The sequence below is a fragment of the Nerophis lumbriciformis genome, linkage group LG02 (genome assembly GCF_033978685.3).
Source record: "Nerophis lumbriciformis linkage group LG02, RoL_Nlum_v2.1, whole genome shotgun sequence".
Classification (NCBI taxonomy): domain Eukaryota; kingdom Metazoa; phylum Chordata; class Actinopteri; order Syngnathiformes; family Syngnathidae; genus Nerophis; species Nerophis lumbriciformis.
In genome coordinates, this window is record NC_084549.2 from 25,804,648 (window position 1) to 25,827,683 (window position 23,036).

Consider the following 23,036-nt stretch of genomic DNA (forward strand, 5'->3'; position numbering starts at 1 on the left):
TCGTGCTCTGCTTCAGATATTGGAATTCTTGCTTACCTTCGATAAACCACCGCTCCAGTTACTTACTTCGCACTTACACACTACAAAGTAGTATACATTTACCTTAGTACTCACTTGTGTTGCCAAATCAAATTTATGCCATTACTGTATATTAAAACTATAAGACACATTTTCTGTTTTCAGTGGACTTCTTTCAGTCTTTTCTTCTGTGTTTCATTACCACTTGTCACAAATGTTTGCCACAACGACCAATTCAAAATGCAGTGTTTGTATCCAATCCCTTTTTGAGCCCACTTTAAAAGAAAAAAACATTACCATAATTATGGGATGACGCAAACATTACAACCTTTGTAAAAAAAAACTTCATTTTATTGCCGTAATGGAGCAATTTACAGCCCAGGAAACAAACATACTCCTGCATATAATCTCATTTGAATCATTGAGAAAAATGTGCATGAAAAAAAAAATGACACGTGTAACCCCACACACCTCCTGAATTATGACGTTAAACAAAGTCGGCCACTCGCCATGATAAACACATCATATCCCATGCTTCCTACAACCCTTGACATGGAAACAATCATGAAACATTTTAACCCTCTTGGGGTGTTTGTGCTAACCACTGAAATCATCACACACGTCAACAGCGTCCAACTCCACAATGACGACAACATCCAAGAGTGCTGTGAGCAAAGCAAACTTGGTCAATAAAGAAGAACACATTGCCGTTTTTCCCAGTACAGTATGAGATTGGTCCAGCTCTCAAGTATACATTAATGTAAACACAACAATAGTAAACATGGGCAGACATAAGTACACTTTAAACAAATAAATACACAATTCCTTATTAACGCACAGTATTGCTGCTTATTTCCAAAGACACACACCAGGACCCCCTCAAGGTTACACTATACTAAACATGTTTTAAATTGTACTAATGATAGTTGATCATGTTCACGCTCACACACACACACACCAGTATTGTGACTTTTGGAATATCACATCAGGCCTCACACAAGTAGGCACAGTTTTGATGGCCAAAATGCATAGAAGCAAAATGTTCTTTTCCAAAGTTCATGTCAGCGTCTTCACACTTATATTTTATATATTATTTCCTAAATCCCACTTTGTAAATGTAATGCAAAAGTTGAATAAATAAGTTCTGGTGTTTACAAAAGCTTTTGAATTCGCCCCACCTTTATATATAAGCGTCTGATTTGAAAGTCTCACCAAGACAGTGTATGTTCATGCATGAGGCCCTCTGTTATTACTTGCAATAAAAAAAAAAAAACACCATATCAACATAACGGAAATAAATACAGCACTTAATATAAAAGTAGTTCATCTCTTTGGAAAAGAAGGCTTAAACTGATTCTTCCTCAGCTGTTTTTGATGGTGGAAGTTGAAGGAAATGAGCACAGGCTCCCCCTAGAGCTCTGCCATGGCCCGCCACCAGCAATAACACCTATTTCTGCACATTTGATTTCGACAGCAGGGTCACGAGCATCCGCCTATTTTTTGTTCTCCACTACCTTTGCGGAATGCTTTAAATAGTAAGGTGTCCCCTCACTCCAGCTTGGACATCTCATACTTGGTCGTCATGATTTCCTGCACAATAAAAGTACATTTTCTTTTACATTAAGGCGATAATTCTTACCTTAAAACCCACAATAAGGTCCATGACTTAAAAAGTAGTACCTCGTCGGAGTCAAGAAGGATTGGAAGAGCTCTGCAATGATAAATGCGACATTGTTCAAAACCCCTAAGTCTTGCAAACACTGAGCTAAACTGAATAAATATAAATTCTGAAGGACACTTACACATCAGCGAGAGAAGTGGGAATGTTATCCTCAACCCACTTTAGGTCTTCTTCCTGCATGGGGACAAAAAGAGTGTCAACACTGCCCTCTGCTGCTCAACTCTATAACCAGCTCTAACAGAAACAGCAGAATTATTGCATTTTATGTTACTGACTGCGTTTGTTTCTGAAGATTTCACAGCACCATTGGTGTCACTCTTAGCAGCTCTCAGTTTAACCCCATCAGCTGGGGGGGGGAAAAACACAAGTAAACATTTGAAAATAACAGGTGTGCAGTGCTGTGATTTAAGGTATCCTATTATGCAAAATTGACTTTTAATGATATTGTAACAGTAATATGTGTTCCAAGAGCCTGTTTATAACCACCAAACATGACAAATATCTCTCAACTCCTTTACTTCACAGGAGAAGAGACGCTAAACATCATAAAATAAACTAGGAATGTGCCAATGGATCGGCCACCAATTGGTGTCAGCCGAGTTTTGTGAAAAAGTATGTGATCGGCCAATGCTAACTATTGTCTTTTAACGCTGAACAAAAACGCTGATCCTCTTTGGCTGATAAGCGGCTAGCAGCCAATGATGGGTCAACATACACAGTGTGGAGCTGCTCTCCTAAACTAATAATAATCACCTCCATTACAGCAAATAAACAGCATTTCTTAGTATCTTAAATATCATTATCAAGTATTATTATCACTGTTACACACTGAGAGCTAGCCAGTAGCAGGCATGCTACAGTAATAGCGAAGCTCACTGAGCTAGAAACAACACCAAAAAACAAGTGCTTAGTAAAGTGTAAGAAGTGTAGATTGAACCACCTTACAGCAGAAAGTAAACAGTTATTAATAGGAAATTAACAGAGATTAAATAGGAACTGAACTGTTTTTGGAATTTCCCCTATCGTACACAATCCTTATGAGAGACAAGAATATGTCTTTTTATTTTTTAGGATTCTGAAGATGTTAATAAAGGCCTGCAAGTGAGAGTCAACACTGTAGCCTTCAAAGCCCTCTAAACAACTTCAAAACCCTCCACCAACGTTTTATATACACACTGTAATTCAAGCAAATATATAATATAGTAACAGACACGTTCATAATAATATGTACAATATTTACCAAGTTTTGGTCATTTTAAGCAATACCGGAACTTATTTCCTCAGCGCATTTATGTCTGTTTCCATAGCAGGGCACTTCCAACTTCCGGCTACAAATGTGTGTTCCGACTTCCGGAAACAAATGCAAGTGTGTTTTAATCATGGCAGACTTGGTAATAGATGACAAAGATGGCTATTTTTGGACAAATGAGGATTTACAATCTTATCTTTTTGAACCTGAATATACGGAGGATGAATTGCTGCTTTTAAAAGCAAAACAAACAGAGGGTGAAATGTTGGAGCAGACTGAAGCCGAGAGAGTGAGGTTGGCGTGACTTGACGCTGCAAATGTGGAAACTATGCCAAAGTAAATGGAGTGCTTACCCAAAATCAACTGGAAAGAACTTCCCCGGCCAGCTGAACCAAACGGACTACTGTCCGTCGAGTGAGCCACTATAATATTGATCATGATACATGCAGCACATCATACTTATTATAACACCAGTACATATGCTGTCGAGCTAGCTGTGTACAAACAAAACATGAAATGTGGGCTAATACTTTACAGATACTGTAATATGACTGTTCATGTTTTTCACTCAGTACAGATTGGTGTCCTATCGCATTGTGCTGTGTATTGCAAACTCAAAAGCCATTCAGCTGCTGAGGCAGTAGCTAGCTTACGGCTAATACCGTAGCATGCCATCGCAAGACGATGTGTTACTCCGCTAGAAAAATAATTCCTCAGTTTTTTAATTTTTTTACAATAACGATGATACTGCTTGGTTATTATACAGTTTATGGAATATAAATGAAGTATTATTGACGGTTTTTCGATGTATTTTCAAAGTGATTTAGAGGCAGAATAGATTGATCCCATTAGGTGTATTGCTAGCTACATGGAACGAGCCGATTATTAAAAATTAGAATATAAAAAAAATAAATACAATTGTCTTCTTGTCTCTCATAGGGATTGTGAACAATAGGCAATATTTAAAAAAAAAAAAGTGCAGTTCCCTTTTAATAATAGTCTAGAGCAGGAGTCCCTAAAATCGCCAGCGTCCACAATCTGGCCCGCGGGACGTACCAAATATTTTTTTTTAATCTTTAAATGAATTTGAATCATTGCAATTGTGCTGCCATATAGTGAATGTTTTCAATATTGTTTTTCTTTGAACATGAGCATTATACCTTTGCCAAAGTGCATAGAATCAATATATAGGTACCAATTTACCAATTGAGACAATCTTTCCCACCCATGGTCCAAATAATCCAAAACCAACACAGAAAGTTAATACTTGTGGTACAGTTATTTAACTTTTTTTTTTACTAATGTACATATGTTAAAAGTGTAATTTCAATTTCAATAATGTGCATTCATTGGCAAGCATAACATTCAAATACACACTAAGGCTATAATGTGTGTTTTATCTGATTAATCAAACTAATTGATAGATTACTTGATTACAAAAATAATCGATAACTGCAGCCCGATAGGATACCACCTCTAACGTTTGTGTCCTTGTTACCTTGTTGTGTGTGTGATATATGACATATATTACACTGAACAGGTGTGACGTTGCAGTGTATATGTAAAAAGTGGATAAAGTGCACAATATTGCTGAGATGTTATCGTACCACCATTTGAAGAGGCGATAAATTCCTCAATTTCCTCATCATCTGAGTCATCCATAAGAGGTGTGAAGGCGTACCTGAGGGTGTTACGTTCAGTGAGAAAAGGGGGTAATAGATATGGATAAAAGTAGTGCTGAAGATGAACTTGCCTTTGGTTGTTTGCAGATGGTCTCCATAGAAACATTATGACAAGCAGAATGACGGAGAACAAAAACCTCCAGAAAGCATCTTCCACCCACAGCTCAATCCAATCCTGAGCACAAAATGGGCCCCAGTTAAGAATTCCCTTATATTTTCCAAACAAGGCAACATAAATGTAATAAACGTACTCACCGAGAGGCAATCTGCTAGTCGGAATTTCTTTGCTGTCCATCCCATGAAAATAATGGAAGCTGATGGACAGCAGATCATGGGTGAGTCTGTTAACATACCTCCATGTGACTGATTACATGTGTCTTATTGTGGTATACTCACCAATGACAGCAAATATGAGCGTGTTTGTGAAGTGCCTGTAGAGGGACAACTTGACTGGGTTTCTCCTCAGTTTAAGAGTCTTGATAGTTTGAGCCAGGCTGACAAATATGTAACCGGTAGTCAAGGTGAACACACAGCTCAACTTAAACCTACCAGGGACTGCATTCAATCAATACGAAGACTTAGAGAGTGAAACATTTTGACAGCTTAGATCAGGGTTGTCCAAACTACAACCGCATGCCAAATGCGGCCTGCTGGCGTCTTCCATTTGGCCCACGAGACGGCACAAGTCCAATAAACAAATTGGGTAGCGCGTTGTTTTCATATCTTATACAAACAGTACATTTTCACATATTCTTAATAACCAATTATAATAATTATTAATTATATATCCATGATATTGTTATAATAAGTAACTATATATATATATATATATATATATATATAAATATATATATATATATATACATATATATATACACACACACACACACAGACACTGGTTAAAGCTGCTGTATGTCAGGCTTAAACAAAAAGAAAATCAACCAACGAATGTAAGAATACCACCACCGGCAAGCACATGTTAGTTAACATAAGTTGTATAAAATAACAGATTTAAAAAAAAAGTATTTCGCACAATTACAAATTAAATTGAATAAAAATTGTTGTTCAGGTCAATTAAGATCAATGGCATTAACACACACAAAAGCAGTCCCAATGAGTGTGTGTGTGTAGTTTATGAGCTAAACGCCGGATAAGGGTGGGATGCAATGCTTGCAGAAGGTTTTTGAAAGTTAACACCCTATAGGCCAGTGGTCCCCAACCTTTTTGTAGCTGCGGACCGGCCAACGCTTGAAAATTTGTCCCACGGACCGGGGGGGTTATGGTATTTTTTTTAATTTTTTTTTTGTCACAAAGAAATACAATCATGTGTGCTTACGGACTGTATCCCTGTAGACTGTATTGATCTATATTGATATATAATGTATATATTGTGTTTTTTATGTAGATTTAATAAACAAAATAATACAATGAAAAAAATAAAATAAATGTATATATAAATATATATATATATATATATATATGTTTTTTAATTGGTTGGGGACCACTGCTATAGGCAGCTGCTTTGGCATACAGCAGCAAATATTTACCCAAGGGGTTGGGAGCAGGTCAGCAATTACATTACAGTATCGTAATGTGTGGAGACATTAAGGCAAAGCTAAGGTTTCTTAATTATCTAGCTATGAATAAAAACGTAAAATTATGATCACAATATGCTATCTCTTCAGCATTTAAATAACAAGACATGTTTTGCAGTTCAATACCACTACAAACGACAACCACAACAGTAAACTACTTGTATAGGACACATTAAGATGTGCCAATGTACCTAATGTTGTGGTCAGCGAGTATACACATCCTAATTAAAAACCTGAAAAAAGTAGTGCAGTGTCATGCAGAAGCAAAAGTTAGAGAAGAAGGCATGCTAATCATATTAGACTAAGAGGGGCTACATGGCAGAATATATTACTGTCTTAATCCCAATCATGCTAGTTCGTATTATTTGATTTGTTTTTTGTTTTTTTTAACTACAGTATAACTGCACATAAGCCTCTCTTGGTCTAAGTGCTTCAAAAGAAGGGAAGCCACAGAAGGAAAGGTTGCATGTGCATGGAAGGATATCCACCAGCATAGAGAGGAGTCAAGCAGTGCCAGGGGAATGTTGGCCAGTAGGGCCAAGTCAGAGTCTTTTGCCTGGAAAGAAGGACAGAAAGGTACACGAGGAGGTGGAGAAAACCAGAAGCATTCACTGATGTACATTAGGTGAAACCGGTAACCTGACCAGAAAGAGCCAAATGATGACAAACGAGCTGAGATTAGTTGACTTTTGAAAGGATATGAACCAGATGATGATGGAGTCAAACACAGCCAAAACAATTGCTGTAATGAGAGCTGGGCCGTTGTCCCGATCCTTAAATGCATCAGCACAAAAACATGATATTCTAACTTGTGGACATAACTGAAGTTCAACTATTTTTGCAAAACTGCAGAAATATCCAACTTAATTGTTTTGGGTGGCACATTTCTAGAAAGCTAAGGACCGGGGGGGGGCCAGACTTCACCCTTCACTATTAGTCTTATTTTGTATATTCCGGAGAACCAGCATCCTCCTCTACAGTAAACATTTATACTTTTTGTTTTTTTGTTTGTATTATTTTTTTTGAGTTACAAGAGACGCTGGTTTTTCGGACATACTGCAAAAAAGGCTAGCCAAAGATCATCTCTATGACAGCACTCTAGTGTTGTTTTCTGCTGCAAAAGTATTTTTTGAACTGAACTCACAGGCCACCATTGTATAGTCCAAATGGAACCTTGAGGAACACTACTACTATAAATACAGAAGTTAAACAAATGTTTACTGACTGCATCTGAAGTAAACAAGCTGCAGCAGCTTACGTAAATTACATTATATAACTGACAAAAATGTGAGGTCTTAAAAGGGTCCCTTGAGGAAGTAAATCAAAAGTTTGGCCCCAGTGTTTGAAAACAAGGTTAACATGTCAATACAAGGATCTGCCAATGTGTTAACAGTGGTCCAAGTTCCTCTATACAACAGGAGCATTCTCGTGTTTTAAGGAATTTGTAACAAAAATGTTGGTCCCCCAAGTTTTAAACTGAACTCGGGGCAGGTGTAGTGTCCTTCCCGGGTAGGATTTAGCCCCTAAGTTGCCAGATGAATAGCTTTGACATATAGTATCAAGTCAGAAAACCTGATATTTCCTGAGATAGATTGTGACTGTTGTCATCCGTTTAACATCAAAGAAAACATTTTTTAATTTACAGGCAGACTCTCACCCCGGTTATTCTCAGCACGCCTTCGATGGCAGCAAAGACAAAGTACAGAATTCCAAGACCAACAACTCGGTGCATTACTGTTCCCAATCGAGGCCTTAAAGGATAGAGACGCAAAGTAAGTATCGCTAATGAATGAACTATTATTTGCAGTGTGTACAGACTAGGGCTGGGCGATATGGACCAAAACTGATATCCCGGTATTTTTAGGCTGAATCGCTATATACGATATATATCGGTATTTTAAACAAAACGTGCAAAGTGTTAAGTTTAAACTCAAAACCACATTACTACCAGTGTTCTGAAAATTACTTTGAAAAAGTAATGAATTATAGTTACTAGTTACTTAACCAAAAAAGTAATTTAATTACTAATGTAATTAATCTTTAATAAATGTAATTAATTACTAGGGAAAGTAATTACTGCATTACTTTAAAAAAATTTAATATATGTCATATGCAGTAGAGAGGAGTTTATAAGAGCAGCGTGTGCGTGCGTGTGAGTGCTTTTAAAAGGCGGCATCTGCTGCCAAGCGACGTGTGACGTCAGCAAAGGTTTTAACTGCGATGTATTTGTTAGCTTTAGCAGTTAGCAGCAGAAGTTTGTCGGCTCTGACGGCTGTCTTGTTGAATCTTTGCACCGGCTTGTGTTACCTCTGGTTAAAAAGGAGTAGCCAGCGCCCGCCCCCGCCAGCTGCCAGAGCTACGGTGCGGGTATGTAGGCTGTGCGGTAAGATGAATGTGGCAGGGGGGTCGTCGGTGACTGCAATGCGTGGTCGCGGCTCTGCCTGCCGGGTCCCCCAGTGGTGGCGCACCACACCGGCCGCAAATGGCCGTAAAAAATTCAAATCAAAAGATACCGGTATGACGGTATCGTCTCAAATATATATATTTTGCTAAAATATACCTGTATTAACTGTAATTACGGTATACCGCCCAGCCCTAGTACAGACATGTGCTGACATACTTAACAATGCCATAGCCAAGGCTGACAATGATGACAAGCAATCGGGCTAAAGTTCTCTTGAGAGCAGAGACCAGCTCGGCAAAGATCAGCAGGCCTGGAGCTGAAAACAAACCAAACGGGACTATTACCTACAAAGACAGAAAGGTCGGTGGGATATGTCTTATCGGTGTCAGTGGATACTCACAAGCAGAGCCAACAGTGTTGGTGTTTTCATATTCAGCGCAGAAGACCGCCTTCTCCACCATTCCCAGGAATATGACCCCTGCGATCCAGAACTGGATTCTCAGTAGGTCTTTCCAGTAGCAGGCGGCCCACATGAACCAAAGCAGGGCAAACAGGATGTAGACCACACACATGATCATGTAGAACTGTGAACAAATAAATGCTAGCTGTTATACTACATTTTGGGGAATGTTTAACTTTTTTTTTTTTTAAATAAAAAGCAGATAAATCCTTTTTCAAATCCATCCATCCATTTTTTATACCGCTTCTCCAAATACACCTTGGACTGCTTGTCCTTCACAACGTAAGGACAATTTACATGTGATAAGAGCAGCCAGTATTTTGCAATCTGATAGAGTTGTAATCCCTCTGGAAATGACTTTTTTTTTTAAAAGGTCAAAATATGAGATTTTGACTTTTCAGGAAAAATGTTCTAATACGTAAAGTAGTTCAAGCGTACACACGTACATTTGTGTATTAAACATTTCATTATATCTTACCTTTTATTCAAGTTGTATTTTACACTTTTTATATCCATGGATTCATTTTATTCTTAGTTACAATTTGTGTATTTTTTTCTGTTGTTAAAATGATCTAATGCTACAAAATGTTTAGGTGAGTGAAAATTCTAAATAGTGATGTCACTGTCAAAGCATGGGGATATAACACCACATTATGGAATGTTTACAATAAAAAACACAGAAAAAAAGTTCCAATATTTCAGAATGCAGTAATTCCCACCAATAATGTAATATTTCTGTAAATTTAAATTAGTCTGATCCAAATCTTATCTTATAACTGCTACCACCAATTGTTTCCTTGATAAACAACAAATATTAGAACTATAATAACAAGCCAACTTTTGGAATGTCTTTAATCCGGCTCCCTTCAAAGAACCATAAATCCCTACTGGCTGGGACAGTATGAAGTGACTACTTCTTCTACTGCTGCTCTTCCGGCAGCTTGTACGCGTAGCGATACCTGGTGGCCTGCCGTGTAATTACACAAACAGTAGTGTATTTTAAGGTGACAGTATTAGTAGACACAATGGAAATAACCAGCATGGCAGCTTTACATAAATTAATTCATTATCACTATAAATACTGTTTTAATTGTTATTTGAGTTATTTTCCTATTTTGGATATGGTTGGTGTTGGAGTTATATTAGGTTTGACTGTCTGTGAGGTTGTGAATTTGTTCAGGCAGAGTCCTGACTGGTGATTGGATGAACATATGAGTAAAATAAGGCAGAGGAGATGGTGTGTGGGATATTTTGAGTGGTTGCAGCCAACATTAACCTGTTCCCTTCAATGAAGAGACTGCTGATCAATCAACTCCTTGTTATCCTTACAACATCTGAGCAGACACAACAGTATTTTATATCCACACAAAAACATCCCATGACTCATGTTTAATTTCTGCGTGTTTCCGACAGAACCTGGAAGAGTTTGTGTTTTCTATGTTATTGAAGTGTGAAAAGGAACCAGAGCACCGGGACAAAAAAACAATCCACACAGAAATAGCTGCTTCAAATTATAATCACAAAATGTTGTCGACTCACAATCATGAGAGGGTATTCTGTGACAGATATGTAGCCATGGCTTCCTTTCATCACAACAGTCACTGTAAAGACAAAAATTAACAAATATTAAGGAATGAACAATCAAATGTGTGCTAGGGTAAATGATGCCAGCTAGTGTGGCAGTGTAGTAGTACGTGTGTATACTTCACTCCCTGATACATAAAGAGTAGCGCTGATCAACGGCCTAAAAAATAATTTTTCCCCGAGCGCTAAGCTCGCGATATTTGCTGCATTGCATGAAGATGGTGACCCAAACTAATTTTTCCAGAAATCATCCCATAAAACTCAGAAAAAAAGATGACCTAAGAGTAGGGTTTTACGGTATACCGGTACTAATTCAGTACCGCGGTATTAATGAATTCAAAGGTACTATACTTACTTTGAAAAATACCGCTACCTTTTTTTTCATGGACATGATGGCGCACTGTGGTGACATTGCTGGTAATATGAGCCGAGGCGCATGTCGTGAGTCAACACGCGCACAGGACATTTGCAAGCCAAAACAGTGTGGAGTTGGATGGAGAATGGACGTATTTTAGCTTAAAAACTAACGATAAAGGTGAAGCTATAAACAAGCGGTGCTTTAAAACATAGCTAGCAAGTGACTAACGTTTGTCCACAGTGTTTTAGCTACTTTCAATCACTAATCCTCACCTCCATGGCAACAAAAAACTATGTTTCCTACAATAATCATCCCAGTAGGACGAGGAATAGCTAAACATGCTTTGCTACACACCGTAGGCAACTAAAATAGCTAACCGCTAACAGCAAGCTAGCGCTCCTGAATGTGTGGATCTATACAAATATCGACTGTAACTATACCAAGTACACAAGCAATATATAATCAATATTTTTTATTATGACAAAATATTTTGTCTTTTATTATTGTTTATAAACTCAGGAAATACATCTCTGGACAAAAAGACAAAGTTGTTGTGTTTTTCGCTTTCTAACAAATAAAAATTGTCTCGTTCTAGGTGGCTATCAATGCAGATAATGGGCGCAATCAATTCTATCTCTAAATCACTTTAAAATGCCTTAAAAAACATCAACAATACTTCATTAACGTTTCGTAATCCGTATAATAACCAAGCTGTAGCGACATTGTTATTGTAAGAGCGAACACTGACAAATTATTTTTCTAGTGTAGTAACACATCGGCGTGCTTCAGTATTAGCCGTAAAAGCTAACTACGGAAAGCAATAATCTAGCTTCTACGTCAACACGAAAGGCGTTTGGGTTTGTAATTCACAACACTACAGTACGACACCAATCTGTACTGACTGAAAAACATGAACAATCACATTACAGTATCTGTAAAGTATTAGCCCACATTTCATCTTTTGTTTGTAGAGCAATGAGCTAGCCAGACAGTTTATGTACTGTAGTTGTACTAACACGCATTGCGTGCATTATGATCAATATTAAAGGGGCTCACTCGATGGACAGTTGTTCGTCTGGTCCAGCGGGCTGGGGACATTTCCTGTTGATTTTGAATAAGCAATCCATTTATGTCAAAATCATCCCCGTTTCCCAGCTTCTATCTGCTCCAACGTCTCACTCTTCCTTTGTGCTCGCTTCTATAAGCAGCAGTATTGTTAGCTTCAAAAGTATATAGTTGCAAATCCTCATTTGTCCAAAATTAGTCGTCTTCATTGTCTCTTACCAAGTCTGCCATGATTAGAGAACACACTCGTGTTTGATTCCGAAAGTAGGAACACAAGTTGTTGCCAGAAGTCAGACGTGCGCTGCTATGGAAACAGAAATCAATGCTCGGAATAAATCAGTCCCGGAAATTATTACAATTATGAACATACGATAAATATTGAACATATTACATAATGTTATGAACATGTCTGTTACTACATTATATTGCAGTGTGTATATAAAACATAGTTGGAGGATTTTGAAGTTGTTTTTAGAGGACTTTGAAGGCTACAATGGTGACTCCCATTCGCTGCATCTTTCAAGCATTTTTTATCATCTTTAAAATCGTAAGAAAAAAAAAGACAGGTATTCTTCCATCCATCAATTTGTCTACCGCTTGTCCTTTTCGGGGTCACGGACAGTGCTGGAGCCTATCCCAGCTGCACTCGGGCAGAAGGCGGCGTACACTTGTCTCTCATATTGATTGTGAACGATAGGCAAAATTCCAAAAAAAGTGCAATTACCCCTTAAGTATAACTAATGTATGACCCTGTAACTACTTGGTATTAGATAGATACCCAAATGGGTTGTATCCCCCAAAACGTATGTAAAGTATCCAAACAACAGAATATTAAGTGTTTATTTACATTTTAACAGAAGTGTAGATAGAACATGTTAAAACAAAAAGTAACCAGATATTAACAGTAAATGAACAAGAAGATTAATAACACATCCATCCATTCATTTTCTACCGCTTGTCTCTCATAATTTTGAAAAAATAATGCATCGGAAATTACACAATATATTACTGCATACGTCAGCAGCCATATTAGAATTGTTTGCTTACTTACTACTAAAAGAGAAGTTGTCTAGTATGTGCACTATCTTATTTATTGCCAAAATTGTTCTTTGATTGCAATAAGTAACGTATGTTTAATGTAGCATAAGATTTTCTGTTAAAATAAAGCCAATAATGACATCTTTGCGGTCCCCTTTACTTTGAAGGGTACCAAAATGTTGTACTGTTCCAGTACCAAAATATTTGCATTGGGACAACTCTACCCCAGGGTATTCAATTCTGCTGTTCAACTGTATTCTTTTCACTGTTCTTTGGTAATTTGGTTTGTTATTAACAACTGTAATAATGTCGGAGTATTCCGTGTTATTTTCGTGTGGCCGTTATCATCCAAAGTGGTGGGGGGTTAAAAAATAAATCTCACCGGTTAAATTCCAGTTAGCATCTTGTTTACTGGGCTCAATCTTCACCACCAGTAGGTAAGGCCCATCTTTCCAAGTGGAAGTTACGACATTGTCTTTGACATTTGCGCTGCTGTTTGTCTTTGTGTTGCTGTCATACTCCTCGGTAAGCCATCTGATTTCACTCGCATCCTGCAATGATGCAAGCAACACAGGCTTCAAAATAATGTCAAACTCAATTACTCATTATTTAACATCTCATTGCTTTACTGACCAACACTTGTCCCTCAACTGGTGGACTCACAGGAAGTGGCCCCGCCTTAGCTTTCTGCAGCAAGTGGACGAGGTGACATATTGTAATAAATACCACAATGACATGTGTGAGTGTGATAAGCAAGAGGAATGCAACAAAAAAACCCTACTTTTAGCATTGGAAAGGAGCGCAGGTCACTGTTGCATGTTATTGGCTTGTGTTTGTGCTCAATGTACTCTCCTTGCACACTGGGATTTGGATCCAGGCTCAGCCCGCGACTCAGTGGCGTTCGATCATACATTTCCTACAGATAATGCAAACAATTCATCTTGTTATCAAGCCAAGACAGACTTAATTATCAGTATTATAATGCATTATACTTACTTCAATATTATTGAAATTGTTGTGACAGGGGTAGTACTTCAGATACCAATGAATAGTGAAAGTTACCTCCTCAGGACAGCCAAATGACACAACTGAAAGTTAAACATTCAAGAGGGTCAATGCAAGACAGGTATGTATTATTTGTGCAAACCTCAGAGTGCATCTCACCTTTCAACTCAATGCTGGTGTCTTTGTACATGGATTTCCTTAACAGTAGCGGTCTTGAGGTCTGTCGAGGAGAAAATAATACATATACATACATATGCCAAGTATGTACTTTTGGCCTGTACATCAGTACAGGCCAAAAGTTTGGACACACCTTCTCATTTCAATGTTTTCTTTATTTTCATGACTATATACATTGTATATTGTCACTGAAGGCATCAAAACTATGACACCTGTGAAGTGAAAACCCTTTCAGGTGACTACCTCTTGAAGCTCACCGAGAGAATGCCAAGAGTATGCAAAGCAGTAATTAGAGCAAAGGGTGGCTATTTTGAAGAAACTAGAATATAAACCATGTTTTCAGTTATTTACCCTTTTTTTGTTAAGTACATAGCTCCACATGTGTTCATTCATAGTTTTGATGCCTTCAGTGAGAATCTAAAAAGTAAATTCAAGTTAAAGTACCAATGATTGTCACACACACACTAGGTGTGGTGAAATTACTCTGCATTTGACCCATCACCCTTGATCACCCCCTGGGAGGTGAGGGGAGCAGTGAGCAGCAGTGGTGGCCGCGCCCGGGAATCATTTTGGTGATTTAACCCGCGATTCCAACCCTTGATGCTGAGTGTCAAGCAGGGAGGTAATGGGTCCCATTTTTATAGTCTTTGGTATGAATCGGCCGGGGTTTGAACTCACAACCTGCCGATTTCAGGGCGGACACTCCAACCACAAAGGCATAGTCATGAAAATAAAGAAAACACATTGAATGAGAAGGTGTGTCCAAACTTTTGGCCTGTATTTTATATATATATATATATATATATATATAGTCAAGGTTTCTGTGGTCTATCCGTTATACAGTGTTCAATACCGGGGTAGAGCAGAATATACGTTAGGTCAGAAAAAACACAAAGGCTAAATAATGCCTGTTTCGCAGGTTTCCCTGTTCGTCAATAAAATCCCCCGACGAGCAGGGAAACCTGCGAAACAGGCTTTAAATAGCCTTTGTGTTTTTTCTGACCTAATATATATATATATATATATATATATATATATATATATATATATATATATGTTTTGTATTTGATTTATGTACGACGTACAATCAATAACTAATTGACTGTTGACTTGCTTGTATGTTTGTAATCATACAAATCAATGAAACATATCAAATAACAAGCAACAGTATGTCAACTGTGTATGGATATGCATGTTTGCATGGCAAAAACAACTCTTCCGTTAAGAGGTCGAATGAAGAAGTGAAGTGTATGCATAGCTTCAGCTGTGGCCAGTTCAAAGTTGGAAGCAAACATGGCACCCTTTGGTCACGTGAGTGCCTTTCGCCCAATCATTTAAGAGATGGTCTGAAACCGAGTTGGCCATATTCTCTTTAAACACAACTCTGTATCCCAGTGTCCCCCCTATTTGAGAAGCACTGCTGTAAAATGTATGCTGGTGATTCAGACCAGCTTGAACAATACTCAAAATGATAGATGTTGTTTGTCTTATTTTAAAAGCTTGTGGTTGACAGGTGAGCTGTGCAGGTTAACCAATGCAGGCATCCAGGAACTAGAGACAACAGAGAACAAGCGAAACGTCTCTGCAGTTGAATTATTTAAACTTTGGCTTTTTTGGGGAAGGAGTAAATCTGTTGATAAAGCTAAACAAAGTAGACTGAGTAAATATGAAGCCAGTGACAGATTAGAACGGAGATGATCACAACTATCCTGACAAATACACTCCCAGTCAGTTAGCTAGCCAGCTGCTAAAACAACATCATTGCGCATCTCTTTATATGTAATATTCAACGACACATTGTAAGGAAATGTGTATAAAGCAGTTAGGATGACGTTTATGCACGTACTAGCGTGCAGGTAAAAACCATTAACACCACTCTCTCCGATGACAGCAAGCTAGCATAATACGGCTAACACAGCTAGCCCCGCCACTGGCCGGTGTAACTTCCCAGGCTGTACTCACACTTAAAGCGGTGGTTTTCCAAAACCCTGCCTCTGGCGCTGCCACCGCTGATTCTGTATCAATAAGTACAAGTATGTAAAGAAGTGTCCATAACCCATGCCTGGCCCGCGTACTCATTCTTACAGCTGCTGCGCTGTCTAAACGAAACGCGTGACGTGTGACTATGAACTCTTTCCTAAACGAGGCGCCCTGAACGCACCAGAGAAGAGCGCCTCTGTCCAGTAGCACAGTAGGTCATTGTTGACATGTACACTATATTGCCAAAAGTATTTGGCCACCCATCCAAATGATCAGAATTAGGTGTCCTAATCACTTGGCCCTGACTCAAAATCAAGCACTTAGGCATGGAGACTGTTTCTAAAAACATTTGTGAAAGAATGGGCCACTCTCTGGAGCTCAGTGATTTCCAGCGTGGAACTGTCATAGGATGCCACTTGTGCAACAAATCCAGTCATGAAATTTCCTCGCTCCTAAATATTCCAAAGTCAACTTTATTATAAGAAAATGGAAGAGTTTGGGAACAACAGCAACTCAGCCACATAAACTGACAGAGGGGTCAGGGGATGCTGAAGCGCATAGTGCAAAGACTTTCTGCACAGTCAGTTGCTTCAGAGCTCCAAACTTCATGTGACCTTCCAATTAGCTCACGTACAGTACACAGAGAGCTTCATGCAATGGGTTTCCATGGCCAAGCAGCTGGATCTGAGCCATACATCACCAAGTCCAATGCAAGCACGTTGCCACTGGACTCTAAAGCAGTGGAGACGCCTTCTCCGGAGTGATGAATCACGCTTTTCCATATGGCAATCTGATGGACGAGTCTGGGTTTGGAGGTTGCCAGGAGAACGGTACATTTCGGACTGCATTGTGCCGAGTTTGAAATTTGGTGGAGGAGAAATTATGGTGTGGGGTTGTTTTTCAGGAGTTGGACTCGGCCCCTTAGTTCCAGTGAAAGGAACTTTCAATGCTCCAGGATACCAAAACATTTTGGACAATTCCATGCTCCCAACCTTGTGGGAACAGTTTGGAGCGGGCCCCTTCCTCTTCCAACATGACTGTGCACCAGTGCACAAAGCAAGGTCCATAAAAACATGGATGACATAGTCTGGTGTGGATGAACTTGACTGGACTGCACAGAGTCCTGACCTGAACCCGATAGAACACCTTTGAGATGAATTAGAACAGAGACTGATAGCCAGGGCTTCTCGACCAACATCAGTGTGTGACCTCACCAAAGGGCTTTTGGAAGAATGGTGGAAAATTCCTATAAACACACTCTGCAACCTTGTGGACAGCCTTCGCAGAAGAGTTGAAGCTGTAATAGCTGCAAAAGGTGGACCGACATCATATTGAACCCTTTGGGTTAGGAATGGGATGGCACTTCAAGTTCATATGTGAGTCAAGGCAGGTGGTCAAATACTTGTGGCAATATAGTGTATGAAAGTGTCTTAGCCTTTTGTCAGTGCAATATGGTTAGTTAGTTATTACAACACATTTCCACACAACACATTTGTAATAATGGATAAAGGCTTCACCCTGACGTGGAATTAAATGTACAACATTCCAAATTACCAGACTTGGATGGTTATGGTTATGGTTATAGTTATGGTGTGAGTTTATTCCGGACATGCATACACTTACAATATGATATATCACAAAATTACAGTTTCTCATGACATCATGTCCAAAAAGGAGTAAGAAGCAGATCTTATTTAACAATACCCCTTTTCATACCATATGGCAATTACTGACATTTGTTACTACCAATCGGCAACACAACAGTGAATAAATAAATACATTAGTACAGTATATAAATAAATAAATAGATATATTAGTAAGTAAATGATTATTAAAAACTTAAATAACAATTAATAAAGATCACATAAATAAATAGCTAAGTAATTTATGATTCACATTATGAGATGAAGGATTTTATTTCAGTTGAATTTTGTAGAGAAAAAAAACATGACAGACATGATACACATCTATAGTCATTTCAAATGGCAACTTTCTAGCTTTAGGAAACACTAGAATAAATCAAAAATATAAATTGTGGTAGCCAATAACAGCTTCATTTTCAGATCAAGTAGCATGAAAAAAATATGGATTTACTCCATCCCGAGAATAATCTATGGAATCACCCTGTAAATGTTCATTCCCAAAGCTAACACCTGCATCAAATCAAATATGTTCATTAGCCTGCAGTTAAAAAGGAGTGTTTACACTGTTGCACCAGTTGGGTTGAGATGAATCATAGCTCTAACACGATAGATGTCAAATGAAACAAAGGAGAGGATTATCAAACTTCCATCCATCCATCCATTTTTCTACCGCTTATTCCCTTCGGGGTCGCGGGGGGCGCTGGAGCCTATCTCAGCTACAATCGGGCGGAAGGCGGGGTACACCCTGGACAAGTCGCCACCTCATCGCAGGGCCAACACAGATAGACAGACAACATTCACACTCACATTCACACACTAGGGCCAATTTAGTGTTGCCAATCAACCTATCCCCAGGTGCATGTCTTTGGAGGTGGGAGGAAGCCGGAGTACCCGGAGGGAACCCACGCAGTCACGGGGAGAACATGCAAACTCCACACAGAAAGATCCCGAGGCCGGGATTGAACTCACGACTACTCAGGACCTTCGTATTGTGAGGCAGACGCACTAACCCCTCTCCTACCGTGCTGCCCGATTATCAAACTTCTGGAAGGTAAATCCTCACACAATGTTGCAAAAGATGTTGATTGTTCGGCTGTGTCTAAAATCAGGACCAAGTACAAACAACATGGGAAGGTTTTGAAAGGCAAGCACACTGGTAGACCAACGAAAACATCAAAGTGTCAAGACAGAAAAATTCAAGCAATATGTCTTGAAAACAGAAAATGCACAGCAAAACAAATGAAGAACAAATGGGCGGAAACTGGAGTAACCTTCTGTAACTGTAATAAACGGCTTAAGGGAAATGGGATTTAAATTAAAAAAAAAAGCTAAACAAAAGCCATCATAAACACCTAAACAAAACAAATAAAGTTCCAATGGGCTAAGCCGGAAAAGCAACCGTGGACTATGTATGACTGAATGAAAGTCATATACTTATTATTTTTTAAGATGATTGTCCATGTTATCACAGATCAAAAACTGAAAACTTTCCTTTTAAGAAAGATACATAAGGTCAATTATGACTCCTGCAACTAGTCCGGATCTCAATCCAATTGAAAATCTGGTGGAAATTGAAGAGAATAGTCCATGACAAGACTCCAATATGCAAAGCTGATCTGACAACAGCAATCAGAATGTTGGATAGTACTTTGTCACTTGTTAAATCCATGCCTCAGAGGTTACAAGCTGGTATAAAAGCCAGATTAGAGCAACAAAGTACTATAGTAGTGTGTTGGAGTGTTTTTCGTTTGTATTTCATTATTCCATATTGTCTTCAGAATTGAGTGATTCCCTAGTTTGTTTTCACTCTGCTTGATCTAAAAATTAAACTGGCACTGATGACCACAATTTATTTTCTTGATTTCTTTTGGTTTTGCCATTCGAAATGACTATATTTAGTGTCATGTCTGTTATATGCTTTTGTTCCCCTACAAATTTAAACAACTGAATGAACAGCCTCCAAGACTATAGTCCATATTTTTTTCCTCCATGCATTCCCCCTTTTGTAGTGTGCTTTTTTTGGTCATTTCCTCATATCTCCACACAAAACCTCAAATATGGTAACCCCAGTGAACAGAAGAGTGTGTAGAGATTCTTGTTTCTCGACACTGAGATTTACAGCTCACTATTAGTATGATACCTAGAAATGTATTTTCTGTGTAACTTAGCTATCTTTTTCATTTCCACCGCAATCACTCATTTACTGTAAGTTCTCCCCAGCTAGTTTTTAACATGTTCCTCACAATAAAACATTGCCCATACACTATAATTGTCAAAGTTTTACAATAACAGACAGAACAATTGTCTTGAAACTCTATAAATTATTTATTCTTACAGTATACAATGTTCTGTACATTGAAATATTTACATCAACAGCCACAAAAATAATCACTACAATACATTTCACAGTCCAGTGAATCCTAAGCTTATAGGAATGTGCAAAACAATGTTTAAAAGTTGAAAAACAGTTTCATCAATACTGACATACTTTGAACTGGCCAAAAAAGTATTTCCTGATGGAACGTAATAATGCTGGCTGCTCTCAGTGCAACATAACAAAACATTATTAGTACTTAACCACTGCACGCCATTTTTAATACAGTTTTAAGCTTCTCGGTACCCAATTTACAGCAGGAGAGAAGTATCACTCGAGATGTTCTCTGTCCCTGTACCATCAGGAGCCATGGTTCCATTTGAGCGACTTGAGGAACCACTCGATAAAAGAGGAGTGTCCAGTGTTGGTGATCTCAGTGAAGGATCTGGGGAGATGACCACCACGTAACGATCATAATCGTCATCCTCACCCTCCATGTTGCCGTGAATGTCCGCGGTAATCGTTGGGTTTTCTGCCTGCTGGTGGCTGCAGGAAGGCGACGAGCTAAGCACGGGATATTTTGTGGCCTCTCCATCAGGGTCGTCATCCTGAAAGCTGGTGTTAATATAGATGATATCCTCCTTGCTAGAAGACTCGGGAAGCCTTTCTGTGAGTTTTTCCAACAGTTCTCGCAGTTGGGGAAAGAGAGGTCGGTCCAGAGGATCGGCCCTCCAGCAGCCATACATGAGCTCATACCTAGTAGCCACAAGGACAAAACGCAAATAACAGGCATATAAACCGGTGCCTCTAAATTAGAGTAAAATCTGCCAGTAGGTCGGAAACACTCACAGGTCATCCAAGCAGTCCGCTGGCTGCTTCAGCCTGTTTCCTTCAAGAAGGTAGTCGTAAATCTCGTGGTTCTGTATGCCAGGATATGGCGTCATCCCTCGTGTAGCGATCTCCCACATGGTTATACCGAATGCCCACTGCAGGACAAAGAATATTCAGATTTGATCATTTAATGCACAATACTGATAACACAGAGTTGCATATGGCAATGACACTTCTATGAAGAAGCTGTATTTAAAACAAAAATATTGATAATTTTTAGCCTATAGATTGTGTCTTAGTTGATGCGAATGGTGTTTGATGGTGTCTCTGTGTCTGGATCGCAACCAAGTGACTGATGAATGTGAGTGACAGGAAGAAAAGCTCAGGGAGAAGTTGTTTGCAACTATAAGTCTCTACAACCATAGAAATATTGTCTTAGAAATCTAAATCAATGCAGGTTAAATATTATGGAGTGTGTCCTAATACTTTTGCTTACATTGTGCATCACAATCAAAAATGATATGAATACATGTACTGTTACCAGGGGCGCTGAAGTGGAAAGGTAAGTGAAGCACAGGGAGGCCCTAAACTTTTTGTAAAGTTTGAAGATATTTTTTTTCTGTCATTTCAATATGAAACTTATAAAACAATGTCATAATGTTTTATACACAATTAAAAAAATACAGCAGTGAAAGTTTGATAATAATGTTGCTTGAATCAAATTAAGAATGTTAAACACTACCTACACTCCGCTGGCAAAATGGTTCTACCTGGATAGCGGCAAACCTAGTTTCACTCAACATGGATGTCATGTGATCAAAGCTCACCTTTAAGCATTCACATACAGCACCAACATTTTGAAAGGAGGAAGAAGAGATAGAAGAAAGGTTAACATACACTATCTAACTGTGGCAGCACAGGAGAAAGTTATGTACAAGTTTCACTTTTGCATCTCATTGCACATAACTGCGTTCAAAGACCCTCAATTAAAGTTACTATCTTTTAAAGACAGGGGAGACGCAACGCCAAGGGGATGCACTAATAATAATAATATAATCATGATAATAATAATGATGTATTATTATGATTCGTATTATCCACTGATGATAATATTAGTATTAGATAATCTCTATTTTACACTTAGAAGTAAAGGAACACTCGACATAATAATGATTATATTTAAGTAAATATTGGTAGGTTATATGATTTATATTAAATTTGTTGGCACTTTTTTTGTAAAAAAAACAAGAAAACTCCAGAAAATATATGTATATATTTAGGTGGTTTATCAAGATATGTTAATCCTATTTTAGAAAGTCAAAAACAGTTTTTAGATGTGTTTAAAAGGCCAAACCAATGCAATAATTAGTTTTAGTGCATATAAAACATACTGAGCTTGTGTGTATATGTGGGGCGGCAATGTTGGGTATAGGGTGGGATCGGGCGCCCTTTAGGAGTCTTGTGTATGGGGGCCCAGAATTTGGTGCTACACCCATGACTGTTACACCCCTCTATTAAACGACAGGCTGTTCTTACCACATCACTTTTTACAGTGAAAACTCTGTCTGCCAGACTCTCAACTGCTATCCATTTGACAGGCATTTTGGCGATTCTGCCCTGCCTGTAATAATCTCCACTGTAGATTTTCTTTGATAAACCGAAGTCTGCCACACATACTGTCATGTCATCACGTAGCCTACAGACAAAAACACAAAAGAACACATGAACAACATAATCACACAAGGCTATAGAGTACATAAAAACAACACAAATTGAGGCAGCTTCAGTCACTCACATGCAATTGCGAGCAGCCAAGTCTCGATGCAGAAAGTTTCGACCGCTGAGGTACTCCATACCAGAAGCAATGTCCACCATGAACTTTAAGAGCGTCTGTGTTGGCAAGAACTGTGGAATAACAACGCATACGTAAAATATGGAGAAGTGGTCATCGG

General features: G+C 38.6%; 2 protein-coding genes across 3 annotated transcripts in view; both read right to left on the minus strand.

Moving 5' to 3' along the window:
* Positions 1–347: 347 nt before the first annotated feature.
* tmem87b (transmembrane protein 87B) lies at positions 348–16,477 on the minus strand. 2 transcript variants are annotated; one of them, XM_061959520.1, is made up of 19 exons: positions 16,279–16,477; positions 14,299–14,359; positions 14,131–14,222; positions 13,916–14,050; positions 13,768–13,821; positions 13,517–13,685; positions 10,629–10,690; positions 9,030–9,213; positions 8,846–8,945; positions 7,883–7,976; positions 6,710–6,781; positions 5,027–5,135; positions 4,886–4,944; positions 4,702–4,805; positions 4,556–4,629; positions 1,975–2,045; positions 1,821–1,873; positions 1,699–1,729; positions 348–1,608 (listed from the first exon to the last, which is right to left on the minus strand). In XM_061959520.1, the coding sequence occupies exons 1-19, from the start codon at positions 16,393–16,395 to the stop codon at positions 1,567–1,569; spliced, it is 1,683 nt and encodes a 560-aa protein (XP_061815504.1). In that variant the 5' UTR covers positions 16,396–16,477; the 3' UTR covers positions 348–1,566. The 2 variants fall into 2 exon arrangements, with proteins under 2 accessions (XP_061815504.1, XP_061815498.1); XM_061959514.1 differs by lacking the exons at positions 348–1,608; positions 1,699–1,729; positions 1,821–1,873; ... (3 more) ...; positions 4,886–4,944; positions 5,027–5,135 and adding an exon at positions 6,870–6,998 and having other exon boundaries at positions 6,298–6,781.
* A 3,774-nt stretch (positions 16,478–20,251) lies between these two features.
* Positions 20,252–23,036, minus strand: part of mertka (c-mer proto-oncogene tyrosine kinase a) — a 45,554-nt gene continuing 42,769 nt past the window's right edge. Inside the window, exons 16-19 of the mRNA XM_061959552.1 lie at positions 22,880–22,989; positions 22,621–22,780; positions 21,103–21,239; positions 20,252–21,009 (exon numbers count right to left, since the gene is read on the minus strand). Coding sequence (XP_061815536.1) covers positions 20,565–21,009; positions 21,103–21,239; positions 22,621–22,780; positions 22,880–22,989 — 852 coding nt within the window. The 3' untranslated portion in view covers positions 20,252–20,564. The remainder of the gene's footprint in view (positions 21,010–21,102; positions 21,240–22,620; positions 22,781–22,879; positions 22,990–23,036) is intronic.